The following is a 16779-nucleotide window of genomic DNA, read 5'->3' on the forward strand; positions in this document are numbered from 1 at the left end:
GTCATATCCACACTGTCAAAAGATTTCGATAGAAGTGTTAAATATGAACTTTGCCAACATGGAATAGTCATATGGTTGTCAACATACTAACAGTGAGCAGCAGTGTTTCTACACAGAAGTCAACATTGTAAAGATCACCCACAAGCTCAAGAAGCAACTACAACAGAACCCAGCATATGTGGTTACTCAAGATCCCACACTGGTGTTGCACAAGTGCTAGCTGGTCTGAAACTGAAGACACATATTGTGAACTTGGAAACTACACAATCATTCTGAAAATGGCCAGGTTATATTTTTCTACATAGTATGTACTATCAAGTGTTAACAGTAACTCATTTTATGAAATGTGTGGTGGCTTAGGAAACTAGAAAAGTTTCTGAAAGTATTTTATGCATCCACATTGGAAATATCTTATTTACTGGTACAAGCACCATACTGAAAATTAGACACAAATCTTGATTAACAGCTGACTTAGTTAATAAAAGTATGTCAGTTTGTGTGTAAAATCCTGGCCAACAAAAGTGTGATGGCAAAGGTCAGAATCTAATAAGCACTGAGGTATAATGTATAATGAAAAATGCAGCTGGTCACAGACCTTAGTGTTAATTATCTCATAAGTTAATTAGTTTCACAGAAATTGAATATGTTACTGAAAAGATGGAATACCAGTTTTTCTAATTGTTTGTGTCTCTATGTCCCTAAATACATACTATCTCACACAAAAATTGCAAACTTATATTGTAGTAAAAAGCTCAAAGTTTCATATCTTTTGATTAACAAAGTTTTAAAGTAATGAATCCAAATGTGAAAGAGCTTAGTTAAGGTTTTGAAATATTTGAGCACCTACCGCATTTACATTACTTAGAAAGAATACACTGGTCAGCCAGAACATTGTGACCACTTACCTAATAGGCGGTATGTCCACATTTGGCATGGGTAACACTGGCGATGCATCGTGGCATGGAAGCAATGAGGCCTTGGTAGGTCACTGGAGGGAGCTGGCACCACAAAACCACTCCATCACACTCCTGGCCTTGTGACCTGGTGCATTATCTTGTTGAAAAATGTCACTGCCATTGGGAAATATGATCATCATGAAGGGGCTTACATGGTCTGCAACCAAAGTATGCTACTCCTTGGTTGTCATGGTGCTTGGGCCAGTGGATGCTCATGTGAATGTTCCACAGAGCCTAATGGAGCCGCTTCCAGCTCATCTCCGCCCCATAGTACAGATGTCAAGGAGCTGTTCCTCTGGAAGATGCCAGATTTGTGCCCTCCCATCGGCATGATGAAGAAAGTATCAGGATTCATTAGATCATACAATGCTCTGCCACTGTGCCAACATTCACTGCCGACTGTCATGCCCATTTCAGATGTAGTTGCTGATGTCATTATGTTAACATTGGCACATGCTTGGGTCCATTGGCACATGCTTGGGTCATTGGCTGCAGGGGCCCATCGTTAGGAGTCTTCAGTGCATTGTGTGTTCGGACATACTTGTACTCTGGCCAGCATTAAATTCTGATGTTATGTCTGCCTGTCCTGTTTTACCAGTTTGCCAACCTATAATGGTCATCATCTGTAATGAGGGGTATCGCCCAACCCCACAGTTTCACCATATGTTGAAGACACCACAGCACTCCTTGAATATCACACAAGTCATGCAATTTCTGGAATGCTCACGCTAAGCCTCCAGGCCATCATGATCTGCCCTTTGTCAAACTCAAATAGATTGTGCACCTTTCTCATTCTACACATAGACAGCATGCTCACAGTTATTGCATGTACCCTGCAAGTGCCTTACTAGCAGTCATTCCTCACCAGGTGATGCTGCTATCGCCTGGGTGGTTTTATATTGATAGCATTTCAGTGGTCATATTGTTCTGGCTGATCAGTGTATGTAAACTGAAAAACAAGTAAAGAAAAAAAATTAATTATTAGCAGGGGTGCTTCCATCTGGGAGATTCCAGTTTGCTCCCTTTGCCATACACTAAGGCTGTGCATTTTTTTGAACTACTATTTAGCACCTGTTGTTTCAGTCAGTAAAGTCCCTTTGCTCACAAAAAATGTGAAAAATTAGTTATACAGGTACTTAAAACTGTCTCAGGAAACAGACACCCTATAATATCAAGTTAGTTAAAACGCTCCTCTGGTAAGAGAGCCTTTCTGCAGATTTATGTATTTGTTCTAAATTGAAAAATCACAGCAGATTAATTATTTACATCTAACATAAAGTGTTCACTTTTGATTTGATTTGATTTAGTCATTTTGAGTTACATAAAGTACAGTGAATGTAGTTTATTATTAACTCTGCCTACTGTTGTACATATATAAATTCACATATTTTCCACAGTTTGTATCTAATGTTACTATTAAGAAGCATTTGCACTTGTAAATTACAGAAATGAAAAAAAAATATGAACATATATCTAATTTGTTATCAATTGCTGGCTGTCACTTTAATCTTGTAAATTTTCTGAAACTGTCTCTAAACTAGAATACAATGCATACATTGAAAGAAAGCTTTTTTGGACTCAGTACCCTCCCCATCTGTTATTGCTCATTATGTTGCATTACCCCCAAACAGATTTTTCCTGTCAAATACAAACGGGTAGATATACATTTGACAATTCTGAAATATAAGATGTGTGAAACAAGATTGCAGCCTACTTTTGCAAAAATAATGCACGCTGCTGTAGAAAGTTACTGCAGATGTAACAGATAAAGCTAATAATTCTTATATCATTTTGAGTTTTTCAAATTTAATTTTTCATTTGTAGGTCCATGTTTCAGAAGCTGAAATTGGTAGAGTTTTTGTTGATGATGCTGATGACTGGGATTTTCCTGACAAAAGATTTTTTTGGCATGGGCAGAAGCATAATAAATTCATTCTGGATGAAAGATCTGGTATGATTAAAATGGAACAAGGCATAGATGCAGGAAGGTAAGGAAACATCTTTCCATTATTTGATTCAAAGCTGATGCTAAAAATGAAAAGTAACTTTATTTGAAAGATGGGATACATATCTTCTTACTAGTCTCTGTATCAGGTTCCCAAAAAAACACAAATTAATTAATTATGGTTTGTAAGTATTTTTCACAATTAAAAAATCCAGAATTTAATGGGAAACAGGAAGAGTTAGGACAAAAAAAGAAAGGGTAATATGTACACATCTAGAATCAATGGTAAGTCACTCCAGGTACTGGATCAGGGAATATTCAACCCACAATAAGGGATTCCAAAGTAACAACAGATTAATACATGAAAATCTGCTTCCTGAAATTCTGACATTAATGGTGAGATGCCACATATAAGAACATTTGTTGACTGTAGCTGTAATCTCATAGATTTGTTTTCAGTCGCTGCCCACATTTGGGCAATGGTTTCCAAATGAATGGATTATACTTGGCAAATTGTATAACAAAAATAAATCACATCAAAAAAATGAATTCTAGTTTTACCTAACAGAATTATGTATTCATGGTATTCCCTAGGACTCAATTTTTGGCCCTTTTATTTCTTTGAGTGTGTGTGTGTGTGTGTGTGTGTGTGTGTGTGTGTGTGTGTGTGTGTGTGTGTGTGTGTGTTGTTACATTTTAGAAGTGTGCACAATCTGCATTATGTATTGGCCTACAGACTAAAGAAGAAAATAATGCAGATACTACTGTCTCTGCTAAAGATTTGCTGAAGCAGTGTATGAGTAAAATGCCACAAACAGACTAATTGTAAGTCTTCAAAAGACATAATCTATGCACTTCCATGTAGAACAGAATTAAAATGCAGCAGAGCCAACAACATGCTCAGATACTGGTAGTCAAATAATAAGTACTTGTCTTTCTTCCATTCATATTCAATAAAATCTTGGGAGACCCTCTCATATAATGTTCCTAAATTTGAAACAGTTTAAAATTACTTATACAGTAGACCTAAGTATCATTTGCAATGTTATGGCGCTGAAATAGTTAGGGTTATATACTTTGTTCCTGTGCATTGTTGATAAGGTTACAATGTCCTACATTGGAGAAATGCTCTTGGAGTGTAACAGCTTTCAGGAATGAAAACAAGACAAAGGAAACCATACATGCACACACACACACAAAGGCAGCTAGAAATTATAAATTATTCAGAACTTTTTTAAAGAACTAAAAGTCTTTGCCCTTTCTTGAATGTATATACTCTCAATGACTATGCGCATAGAAGACATATACTGAAAAAGAATTATTTTTCTCTTAATAAAATTCTGTGTGTGTACTAAATTGAGATTAAACAGTGATATAGACTTAAGCCATTATGTAAGTGACATGTAGGGCATATACTATGTAGAAACAAAACTGTAGAATGTAATAAACATGAAACAGTACTTCACAGAATAAGAATTTTCCAATAAGATTTTGCAGTGTGATATATCAAGATTCTAATCTGTAAAGACAAAGATTTGAGTTTAAATCCCAGCCCACTGCTCAGTTTTTATTTGTTATGAGAATTCAGTTCAGTGCATGTTCTGATGTAGGTGGAAAGTTTAGGTGCGGTATAATGAATATGTCCTATTTCTCAACAGGTATGCTTTGCAGTTCAAAGTTTATGACCAACACCATGGCCAAGTTGATGTATTAGCCAATGTCACAGTTATTGTAAGAGATATTTCCCATAATGCTATTGCCAATTCAGGTTCCATCAGACTGTCTGGCCTGTCAGATGAGGATTTCATCAGTAAAAGCTACAGCAAGGTAAGTGAAGATCTTAATGTGTTGTTACACGCCTGTGTACCCATCAAAGTAACTATAGTTTTCAACAGTGGTATTTCTGTTGTTCAAGTCATCCAGAATTCACTGCCACACTTACTTTTCCATTATCAGTGCATATTTTAGAACTGTAAATTCAATAGTCCACACAAAAGGCACAAAAATACATTATCATCATAACTGCAAGCTAAACACAGATTGATAAAAGTGTTATAATTTTTAACAGCTCTCTAAGGACACAGCAAATAGCGCACCATTCACCATGTTACACCAGTGAAAAAGGAAGTACATACATGGATATTTATCATAGGCCAACAACACACATATTCATCATAGTTAGACATTTTAAAAAAATCACAAAATATTTTATGTACACTTCTCAAATTATGTTACATAAGAACTTTGCATTTATTTTTCTTAATATTAACAACAAAGTTGGTTTTGACTAATAATCACGATATTCTCAGTTTGAAAGTATCTAGATCATACAGTGGAAAATGTGGGATGAAATCACAATATGATTATCGGGATATATTGCTGCTTGGCACAAAGAAGATGTGCTGAACAGTAGAGGGAGTTTTTTTGTGTTTTACAAGTGGAATTAAAACATTTATTTTAACAAAAATCTTGGTACGTGGCTGTTCAAACTATATGTGTCATGTGTTCCTTACAGACAAGGAAAACTTCCCAAAAGCCTTGGTCATAACTGAGCACCTGTATCCGAGTAAAAAAAAGTCATTGACAGTCGAGAACAGTCTGAGGTAGGAGCAAGCAAATGTGCACTATGACCAATCTATTTCTCATATTTACTGGTCCTATGGTATCTGTACTACAAACAGCTAACTGTTAACCACTTTGTTATTATGATATAAGTATAGGAGCAATGTCCATGTAACCTAGTCACTAAGTCTCCATCTACGCAGCCGTAGTTGTGATAGTTGCTGCTGTGTAGTCCAAGTTGTCAAAACTGCTCCCAGCAATTGCCATTGTCATCATCATTGTCATCACGTTCAAACACTTCTCATTCCACGCCAACCATGATGTTCCCAGTGTTGTTGTGGATGATATCCACATTACATATAACATGCGCACACACAAGATGTCTGCAATCCTGGTGTTGCATTGTGAAGCTGGAGTCAGCCCAAACAGTTACTGCTTATTTTAGTCCTAACCATGCAACAACATTTAAAAACAATTCATTCATATATATATGAATTATTGATAAAATTATTTAATTGGGTCACCAAGTGGTGGCTGAACACACACATAAAACTGTTGTTATTTGCAAGGTTTTGGAGCCAGTGGCTCCTTCTTCAGGCAGAAGGGTTGAAGGGGAAGGAAGAAGAGTGAAGGAAAAGGACTAGAGAGGTCTAGCAAAAGGGATAGATTTTGAGAAAGTCACCCAGAACTGCAGGTCAGGGGAGACTTACCATACAGGATGAGGAAGAAAGACTGATTGTTGGGGACTGCATCAGACAAGATTTGAAAATCTGAGAGCTTAAAAGTGGAAGACAGGGTAATATGCAAGACAGAGGTTACTGCTAAAACATCATGCACAAGTTGATAAGAGTGAAAAACTAAGTGCATTGTACGTAACAGAGGTGGGAAGGGGGTGGTGAAAAACACACGGGAAAGACATAGAAAGATGTAGATAACTAAAACAGAATGAAGCAAAGAGTAGTTACAGTGAAGAAAACCTGAGATGGAAGAAATTAATGTAAATTAAGGGCAGGTGGGTGGCGAGAACCAAGGACATGTCGTAGTGCTAGTTCCCATCTCCTTGGTTCTCACCACCCACCTGGCCTTAACTTACATTAATTTCTTCCATATCAGCTTCTGGATATTTTAATGACTTTCCTTAAAATGCTACAGTATTTTTTGTTGTTCACAAGTAATGCTGGATCTTGACTGACTCTGGTCATTACGTAAATTTCCCTCTTCCTCTTACATGAGATTTTAATTCCCTTAGTTACCCATGGCTTACTTTTTTTAATGAATATTTGGATAACTTTTTAGGAAAACAACTTTCAAATATTTACACAAATTTACTATGGAATAAACTGAATCTTACATTAGCCTCTCTTTCTACATATACCTTATCCCACTCCACCCATTTTAGCTTCCTCTTAAAACATTGTATCCTGCTCTCATTAGTAAGCCTCATTGTTTTGTATGAGTCTGCCTCAGGATTACAAGGTGCTATGCTGTTTGTTTCCATTAATTGTGCGTAATCATCAGATGCTCCATTATCAACTGGGTACACAGTAACTGTTTCAGGCTGAGCACTGACTATAAAAATGTTATCTATCAGTGTCCTACTATTTTGCTGCACACAGGTTGTAAAACTGACTACTGGTTAGATTCAAACACTCAAAAAAAAATTGTAGTTCATTTTTCCTGTACATATCTTTTAATAAATATACACCAAACTCTCCAAAAACTACTAACTATTTCTTCTTGTCTGACAGGTAGTTCAATAATGTGTGTAGACTTCTCATAAATTAAAGTTTCATAGAGGGAATCTGTTAACTGTTACAATTTTCAGAGAAGTATTCTGCAGTAGTAACTCACAAATACATGCTTTTAGGTCCTAATCAACACAACAACTGCTTGTTTCAGTATTTTTTATTTTGTCTCCAGCTTTTAAAAAAATGGCTCTGAGCACTATGGGACTCAACTTCTGAGGTCATTAGTCCCCTAGAACTTAGAACTAGTTAAACCTAGACAACCTAAGGACATCACACACATCCATGCCCGAGGCAGGATTCGAACCTGCGACCATAGTGGTCTCGTGGTTCCAGACTGCAGCGCCTAGAACCCCACGGCCACTTCAGCCGGCTCTCCAGCTTTTGCATGTATTGCATCTCCTCCTTTTCCCATGTTAACTCTATATGAAAATGATGTAAGTCTATAATCCCTGACATTTAAGTTCTCCATGGCGTATGGGTGGTGGGAGATACCGTCATGCTGCCTATGGAAGTGGGCAGGGACATGACAGGGCACAGTATCGTGTGCTCCTAGGTGCAGCATTGGAAGAGCTGTGCTGGAAGGGGGAGTGGCAGGAGGGAGGAGAGAGGAGAGAAACAGAGAAAGGAATGGGACTTTACAGATGAGCTGGGGAATGGAATGCTTGTGTGAGGATGGAGTGGTACAGGGGATGGAAGAGAAGCAAGTGGAGGACAGAGATTGGCGAAGGTTGAAACCACGGGGGTTGCAGGAATGAAGGATACATTTCAGGCAGTGTTCCCATCTGCACAATTCAGAAAATACTGGTGTTCATACAAGGAGCTGTGAAGCAGCCATTAAAGCTGAACGCACCGTGTTCCATGGCATGCTTGAAAACTGGCAACAGTTTGGTGGTAGCCATTCATGCAGACAGATAGCTTGTCAGAGGTCATGCCCATGTAGAATGCTGTACAGCAGTAACTAAGTTGGTAAATTATATTGATGCTTTTGCAGGCAGTTCTGCCTCTGATAGGGTGGAAATGCCAGTGGCAGGACTGAAGCAGGTGATAGTGGGAGGATGTATGGTACAGATTTGGCAGGTAGGTCTTTTAAAGGGGCCTGAGACTTGAGGGAATGGTTTGGAAGTGATGGTGGAATTGGAACGAATGAGGATATTGGATAGGTGATGTGGTTGGAAGAATATCTCTGTGGGAGAGATGAGGATATAATTTATCATGTCAAGGCACATTGTGAGGTAGTTGAAACCATGGTGGAGAATGTGATTCATTTGCTCCAGTCCTGGGTGGTACTGAGTCGTGGGTGGAGCACCCCTTTGTTTACAGTTAGTCGGTAAGTGAAGTATGGTAGATGACTGGGTACACAAGGTGCAGGAGATCAGTTCCTGGGCAAGGTGTGGAGTGTCTTTCAGTTTGCAAAGGCATATTTGGAGAGAAACTGCTCATCACTACAGATGCACTGATCACAGTGTCTAGGGTGTGTGGAAGGGGCTTCCTGATAGCAAATGTGCGGCAGATGTCAGAATGGAGGTATTGTTGGTAGTTGGTGTGTTTGATGAGGAGGTTCTAACCAAACTCTTATTAGTGCTCAGTGATACTTCTCTATGCCTTGAGAAGAAATATGAGGCTGAGGTTAGAACTGTTCATACAGGGTGTCAAGCAAAGGAGTACCTGATTTCAAAATTAAATATCATGAAAAATATTGTTAGATAAATGCAACAAAATATATATTTATTGTGAAAAGTGTAAGAATTTTATATAAAAGTTGTATAGAAGTTTTGAAATAATTCAAAAACCTGCTAACAGAGAGCACTGTAGTTGCAATATGTAGTGCCTATAAATAGTGGGCCACAAATCAGAGCAATCATTTGCACTGTTGAAACTTGAAAGGAGGTTAGCATACCAAAGGAAGAGGTTGAAATCATGTATTCCATTTCATAACATGTTTTTCTGGTACTGGAATACCCCAAGTTAGAACACATTCCTACAGCAACAAGTCACAGTTTTCAAATATTATTTGACATGGACAGGCAGTGTGGCTGATGATCTAGCCAGGAAACTGTAGCCAATCCTGAAAATGTTGCCATGGTTTCTGGAATTATTCAGCAAAATCCAAGGAAATCTGTCCAGCACACAGAATGTACTGAGACAGAGCCTACATGTGTTTCTGTTCAAAATTCAAAATGAGGGGGCCATACCTGTTTGAGCTGTACAACAGAGGGCTGAATTTGCCAACCAGATTCTCACAGTGATTGATAATGAAGGATTTGTTCTTGGCTACACCTGGTTCTCAGATAAAGCACACTTTCACCTGAAGGGCATCATAAATAAACAAAACTGGTGGTATGGGGTACCAAAACTCCCCATTTTTATGAAGAGAAACCACTGTATTCTCCCAGAGTTACAGTTTTGGTTGCAATATGCAACAGAGACATCATCGGCCCATTTTTTGTGCGAGATATGATCAATAGTGAATGTTACATCACAATTTTGGAACAATTTGTCACTACACAGATAATGCTGGAGAATTGACCAAGCATGATGGGGCCAAATCACATCACACCAAACAGGTGGTTCACTTTCCTGATGGCTACTTTGGGACTAGAGTCATTGCAATGGATTATTGCAAATTTACTGGTGCAGAAATGGACTGGCTTCCTTATTCACCCCATCTGACTCCTTGTGACAGCTTACTGTGGGGCATATTGAAAAACACTGTCTACTGGAACCCACCACGTAATTTGAAATTTATGTTGAAAGAAATAATTTTTTATCTGGCGTCTGGTCACTGTGCAATCATTGCTCCATTTCATTGTTAGCACAGTGTATCCAGTAGTATGACCCTGCTTGCAAAACAGGTTTCAGATTTTCAGTTTTTTAATATACATAGTTAAGAACATTTTCTATTTTTTCCACATTTTATTACTTCTTTGATAGCATATCCAGTTAACACAAGTTCCAAAACACATCATACACCAACAAATACTATTATTGCAAAAACATGTCCGACTTGTTCTTACTTCTCCACACCAAGACAGCTAACTCCTAAGTACATGACAAAGATGGCAATCACACCATAACCAAAAGCAGTTCATACATATTTCACTTATTTTTAGTTTAGTGTTTTAAATTGTTTCAATAATCAGTATTAATACTGATAATAATAGTATTAGTAGTTGTATCCAGTGTACCCTGTTACACAAATACACAAAGTATGTATGACAACTTAAAATTCCATAATTTGAGTAAAAATAATTTTTATATATGCATTTTATATTGGTACATATGTTGCATTAATAATATGTACGTTATAAATATAGATTTACAAATGGGTTGTTGCACAGAAAGTTTTATTGTATCATGATGTAAATTAAATAAGTGTTTCACTTTCTTTACTAAATAGTGAGATTGTATCACTGACCAGTTTCATTAATAGGTTGACAGTTTCAAATAATGGCAGGAGTAAATGTAATCACTCACCACTGGAACGTCAATAGCCACATAAACCAAACTGGTAACTTTGCTTGAAAGCCTTGACACCTTCTCTATCAACTGCTTCATCTGGCCCTCCTACCCCTGTGTACTACTCTTTGGGAGGTCGGCCTCCGCCTCTCTAATGGCTCCATAGCATCCTCTGCCCCAAAAAGGCTACCAACTATCAACAGAACTCATTAATCTAATATATTTTTCTGAAGTATACACATATGGTCAGGTTACTCACCATACAGAGGAGATGTTGAGTCTTAGCCAGGCAATAAAGAAAGACTGCTAAACATGTGAGCTTTTGGCCAAAAGGCCTTCTTCTAAAGTAGACATCACACACATATTCACATAAGCACAACTCACACACACATGACTACCGTCTCTTGCCACTGAGGATGAACTGCGAGCAACTGCACATGATGGGAGGTGCAATCTGAGTGGGGATAAGGAGGAGGCTAGGGTGGGGGGGGTGGGGGGGGGGGGAGGGGTAGCAGCAGAAGGGATGGGGGACTGTAAAGTGCTGCCTGTGGGAGTTGAATAGTGGCATATACAGTGGGTATGGGGGGTGCAGTGGGAAGGGGGGGGGGGGGCGGCAAAAAAATGGAATGGAATGGAAACTGATTAATAATTACTGCTTGAATAATTAAAAAGAACTTAATTGGAAAGAGTAAGTGAAAGAAATTGGAAGGTACACTCATATCCTGAGTAAATTTTAACTGGCACTAATATCAACAGACCTTTTGTGTCAATACATTTAAGATCAATAGTCATCATTTAAATTTATGTACTTCTTCTTGCTATCTCAATTGTGCACAGAGCTGGTTATGATAATGCTGTTACCGGATCACCCCTTCGCTGCTCATGCAAATTCCTCTTGTCTGCTTTGATCCTCTTGGTGCAGGATTCTCGGCATGGGCAAAATGATGAACACGTGGGATTATTTATATAAATATAAAATTGGTCTCCCTAATAACTTTTGTAACACTTTTTTAATGTATGCTTGGAATACACATTTTTGAACAATACTGGCACTGCAGAATGCTTCATACATCTGCCAACTACCACTTATTGAGACAAACAGGTGAAGATAGAGAAATTAATCTAATGAAGAGCACATCTCTACTCTTCTCTTTATGAAAACATTATCTTTGCAATAACTTATTACTTTACCATTGGCTTTATAGACAAAATAATATGATCCATTACAGTTGCCCCCCACTGTGCACTGACATCATACAGCAGTGCGCAGTGTCTGAGCTTATTTCTCTTTTTGACGGTTGATAATCCACACCAGTATGGGCATAGTCTGTATTTTCAGCCATTATAGTTATCTTGTATGATTATCAATTTATACTGGCATGTCAACTTCTTTTAAGACATATGCTCATAAGTTTTCTCCCCTAATAATGTGTTTGTTGTAACTGCATAGTCCCATTGCTGTCAGTCAGCATCTGCCCAGTGTTTAGCTTGGGCAGCATGCACACACAGGTGCATGTCCGTTATCATCCTAGTTCATGCTCACACTTTAAGTATGAGGCCCAGAGTATCCATGTCATGCATTTACAGTAGCTTTCATTCCAGCTCGTGTTCAGCTGCGTGATCCTTTGTGAACTCTTCAATACAGTGACAACTGGTTTCCATATCAGTGGCCTGAGGAATTTATAATGCGTTTACAGTAGCTTTCATTGCAGCTCGTGTTCAGCTGAGTGATCCTTTGTGAAATCTTCGACACAGTGAAACTGGTTTCCATATCAGTGGCCTGAGGAATTTTTCACCTTCTCGCTCTCAGTTACTCAGTGGGGACACCAGCCATACATCCACTTTTATGACATTGTCGGGTACAGAAAATTCATGTTACACAAAAAATTGCCATCTTCTGTTTACCACATGCACAACCATGGATATCCCATGCACACTTAACACTTTGCAGCCAGGTTTCATATCTTTCTGCACTTTGTTTTTGAGCATCTTTCATACAGTTGTGTTACATAAAGTTTCTGTTATGTCCTTTCAACATACCATATACATAACATAAAAAAAATACAAATACATCTACAAAATACACTTATCCTATTCATTTGCTGACATGCCATTATCATTGCTTCTATATATTATAGTCTGCTTGTCATTTTGTTTTAGTACATTTTGTTAAATTACAATTTCATTACATTGTTCAATTCCAATTATATGGGTACACTTTTTACTCTCATGTGGTTTTACATTCTTTACATAACATTCATACAATAATAGATTGTGTTTTCCTGTATGGCATAAATTGAATACATTTCATTTCAATTTGCAGTGACTTCTTGTTGGAGCATATTTATCAATTTCAAAGAATTTAAGAAGTAAACAATAGTCACTAAAATAGACACTACATGCTGCTCTAATAACTACACATGGCCTCACCTCTCTAGCATTCTCCAGGAAGGATCTAGATACTACAGGGTTGGGCAGATTCCGCAGAAAGGCATTTATGTGCTCAGTTACGTATCGTTACAAAACTTAACTGTGATACCAAGAACAAAATAGCTGATTGTTTATAAACACAATGCAAATCTGATGTAACAATCATATCAAATACTTATTCAGTGTTTAAAAGTGCAGCTCAGTATTTACTTGTGATGTTCATTGTGTAAAGGATAACCATTTCATGTGCTGAGGTATACAGAGTTGTATCATCAATACTATATGCTATGTACAGTGAGCGTAAAGCAGTGTTTACATAAGTAACAAACATGCATAAAAATTTCAATGTAATTCAGGTGTTTGACACTTTCATGGATAGTCGGTGGTCACAATAGTTTGTATTCGACCCCTGGATTATTTCGTAGTGTTCAACTTTAGTTCAGCATTGTGATACATGACATACTGAAACTGTTTTCCTCTTCACATACTTTCACACTATCACATTCATACCTAACCTTAACTTATAACTATATTTACCTTGTGGTGCAGTCATTTCTTATTTTTATATGGTACCTAACACTGTACAGGCATTTATCTTTCTTCACTGTAGGATGTGTCAATGCATCATACCCTGGAAGAAAAAAAATTACTATTTACTTAAAACTAAATCTTCGTAGATAAGTGTATAGTGGCTCGATGACTGCTAATACCTTTTTCATATAATCAACCATGTATTGTTTCTCTGCAGTGTGCAGCGATGCTATCACAAAACTTATTTAATGTCACGTGTGCGCCTCTACTTACCTTATAAATCTGAAAGATAAAGCATATTATAGGCATGGTGTGACCTCTTATTCAGTTTCTGGTCCTTCAAATATGATTAGTACATGTACTTTCACTACTTAAATTTGTACATGTTGTACACATATAGATATAATGTATATAGTAGCATAACTTCAGTAAATATCTCATAGTTTAGGGTCCCTTTCTGTGTATATAATACCTTAACTTTTTATTTTTTTTTATTTTTTTAGGGTGCTCTAACACTCTCAGCTGTGTCTGTCTGGCATGCATGTGCTTGTGGTTTGTTGACTAGCTTGCTCCCCAATGCGCATGTGCTATGTCACTCTGATACGTCGCAGCGAGTTGTGTATTGCATTGTGCACTACTGTGCATTCCCAAAGTTCATCTATTTGTTTACAACAGGGCTGTGTGCAAGATGAAGCATTGTATTTAAAGTATCATCATCCCTAGATACATAAAAGTAAAATTCTTCCTTGTTACATCCACTCATCTTATCATTTACACATTTGAAAAAATTTTCCTTATCAACTAACAATGTAAATTTTGGAATGTGATTTATCAGCATCCTAAATCAAAACTCTCTACTCACCCCTATGACTCCCACACTCCTACCTTCTACATGCTTCTTAAAGTCCATAAACCTAACCACCCAGGACGCCCCATTGTGGCCGGTTACTGTGCCCCCACTGAGAAAATCTCTGCTCTCATAGACCAACACCTTCAACCTATTACCCGGAACCTACCCTCATGTATGAAAGATACCAACCATTTCCTTCACCGACTCTCCACAGTTACTGTCTCTTTACTATATGGTGCTCTGCTCATTACTATTGACGCCACCTCCCTGTACACTGACATTCCTAATGCCCATTGCCTTATTGTTATTGAACACTACCTTTCCCAGCACCCAACAGATTCCAAACCAACAACCTCCTTCCTAGTTGCCATGACCAACTATATCCTCACCCACAATTACTTCTCCTTTGAAGGCATTACCTACAAACAAATCTGGGGTATGGCTATGAACACCTACATGGCACCATCCTATGCCAACCTATTCATGGGCCATCTAGAGGAATCCTAACTAAACACCCAGAATCCTAAACCCCCTCACCTGGTTCAGATTCGTTGATGACATCTTTGCTATCTGGATCGAAGGTGAGGACACAATATCCACATTCCTCCCAAACCTCAACTACTTCTCCTCCATTTGCTTCACCTGGTCCTACTCACCACACCAAGCCACCTTCCTAGAAGTTGACCTCCACCTTGAAGATGGCTACATCAGTACCTCTGTCCATATCAAACCTACTAACCACCAGCAATATCTCCACTTCGGCAGCCGCCACCCATTCCATACCAAGAAGTCCCTTCCATACAGCTTAGCCACCCTTGGTCATCACATGTGCAGTGACAAGCAGTCCCTCTCAAAATATACTGAGGGTCTCACTAAAGCCTTCCCTGACCGTAAATATCATCCCAACCTTGTACAAAAACAAATTTCCTGTGCCTTATCTTTCCAGTCTCCCACCATCTCCCAAAGCCCCACCATCCGGCCACAGAGGAGCATTCACATCGTAACTCAGTACCACCCAGGACTGAAGCAACTGAATTACATTCTCCACCAGGGTTTTGATTACCTCTCGTCGGCCCTGAAATGAGAAATGTCCTGCCCACTATCCTTCCCATCCCTCCCACAGTGGTATTCCACCGTCAATCAAGTTTTCACAGTATACTTGTCCATCCTTAAACAAATTCTGCTCCCAATCCCTTACCTCATGGTTCATAACCCTGTAATAGACCTAGGTACAAGACATGTCCCATACATCCTCCCACCATCATTTACTCCAGTCCTGTCACTAACATCACCTATCCCATCAAAGGCAGGGCTGCCTGTGAAACCAGTCATGTGGTCTACAAGCTAAGCTGCAACTACTGAGCTGCATTCTATGTAGTCATGAGAATCCACAAGCTGTCTGTGCACATGAATGGCCACCGACAATCTGTGGCCAAGAAACAAGTGGACCACCCTGTTGCTGAACAAGCTGCCAAATACAATATCCTTCATTTCAATGACTGCTTCACAGCCTGTGCCATATGGATCCTTCTTACCAACAGCAGCTTTCCTGAACTGTGCAGGTGGGAACTTTCCCTGTGATACATCCTACATTCCCATAACCCTCCTAGCCTCAATCTTTATTACTCACTGTCCTCACCCATCCAGCCCCTTCCCTGCTCCCATTCCAGCACTACACAGCTGTCATTCCACCACGACACCCAGTCTTTTTTTATTTTATTATTTTATTTATTTCTCTCCTATTCCACTTTTTGCCCCCCCCCCCCTCCCCCACCTCTCCCCTGCCACGCACCCAGCCTGCAGCACTTCGCTGTCTGCCATCCCCACCATACTATCCATCCCCCTCCCCATCCCAGCCTCTTCCTTTCCCACACCCAATCGCCACTACCATCATGCACTGGTGCTGCTACTCGCAGTGTGGTTTCAGTTGTCTGAGACTGCAGTCATGTATGTGAGTTGCATTCGTGTGTGTGTGTGTGTGTGTGTGTGTGTGTGTGTGTGTGTGTGTGTGTGTGTGTGTCTGTCTATTGTTGACAAAGGCCATTGGCTGAAAGCTTTAAGTGTGAAAATCTTTTTGTTGTGTTTATCTGCGACTCAGCATCTTTGCTATATGGTGAGTAGCAACTTTCCTTCTCATAATATTGTTAATATTATTATACATTTATACAACTTCAAGGGTGTACAGCCCTTCTTCAATATATAAACATTCTCAAGTCTTTGTGTGGGTAAAGGTCCTTATCTTTACCCGTGTTCATGTGTACCAATCTGTATCCTCCCAGGTAGGGGATTTTAATAATTATG

General features: G+C 38.8%; 1 protein-coding gene across 1 annotated transcript in view; it reads left to right on the forward strand.

Moving 5' to 3' along the window:
* Positions 1-16779, forward strand: part of LOC126417095 (neural-cadherin-like) — a 304885-nt gene that overhangs the window by 199148 nt on the left and 88958 nt on the right. Inside the window, exons 12-13 of the mRNA XM_050084990.1 lie at positions 2781-2944; positions 4560-4711. Of these exons, the coding sequence (XP_049940947.1) occupies positions 2781-2944; positions 4560-4711 (316 nt within the window). The remainder of the gene's footprint in view (positions 1-2780; positions 2945-4559; positions 4712-16779) is intronic.

This window comes from Schistocerca serialis, chromosome 8 (genome assembly GCF_023864345.2).
Source record: "Schistocerca serialis cubense isolate TAMUIC-IGC-003099 chromosome 8, iqSchSeri2.2, whole genome shotgun sequence".
NCBI lineage: Eukaryota > Metazoa > Arthropoda > Insecta > Orthoptera > Acrididae > Schistocerca > Schistocerca serialis.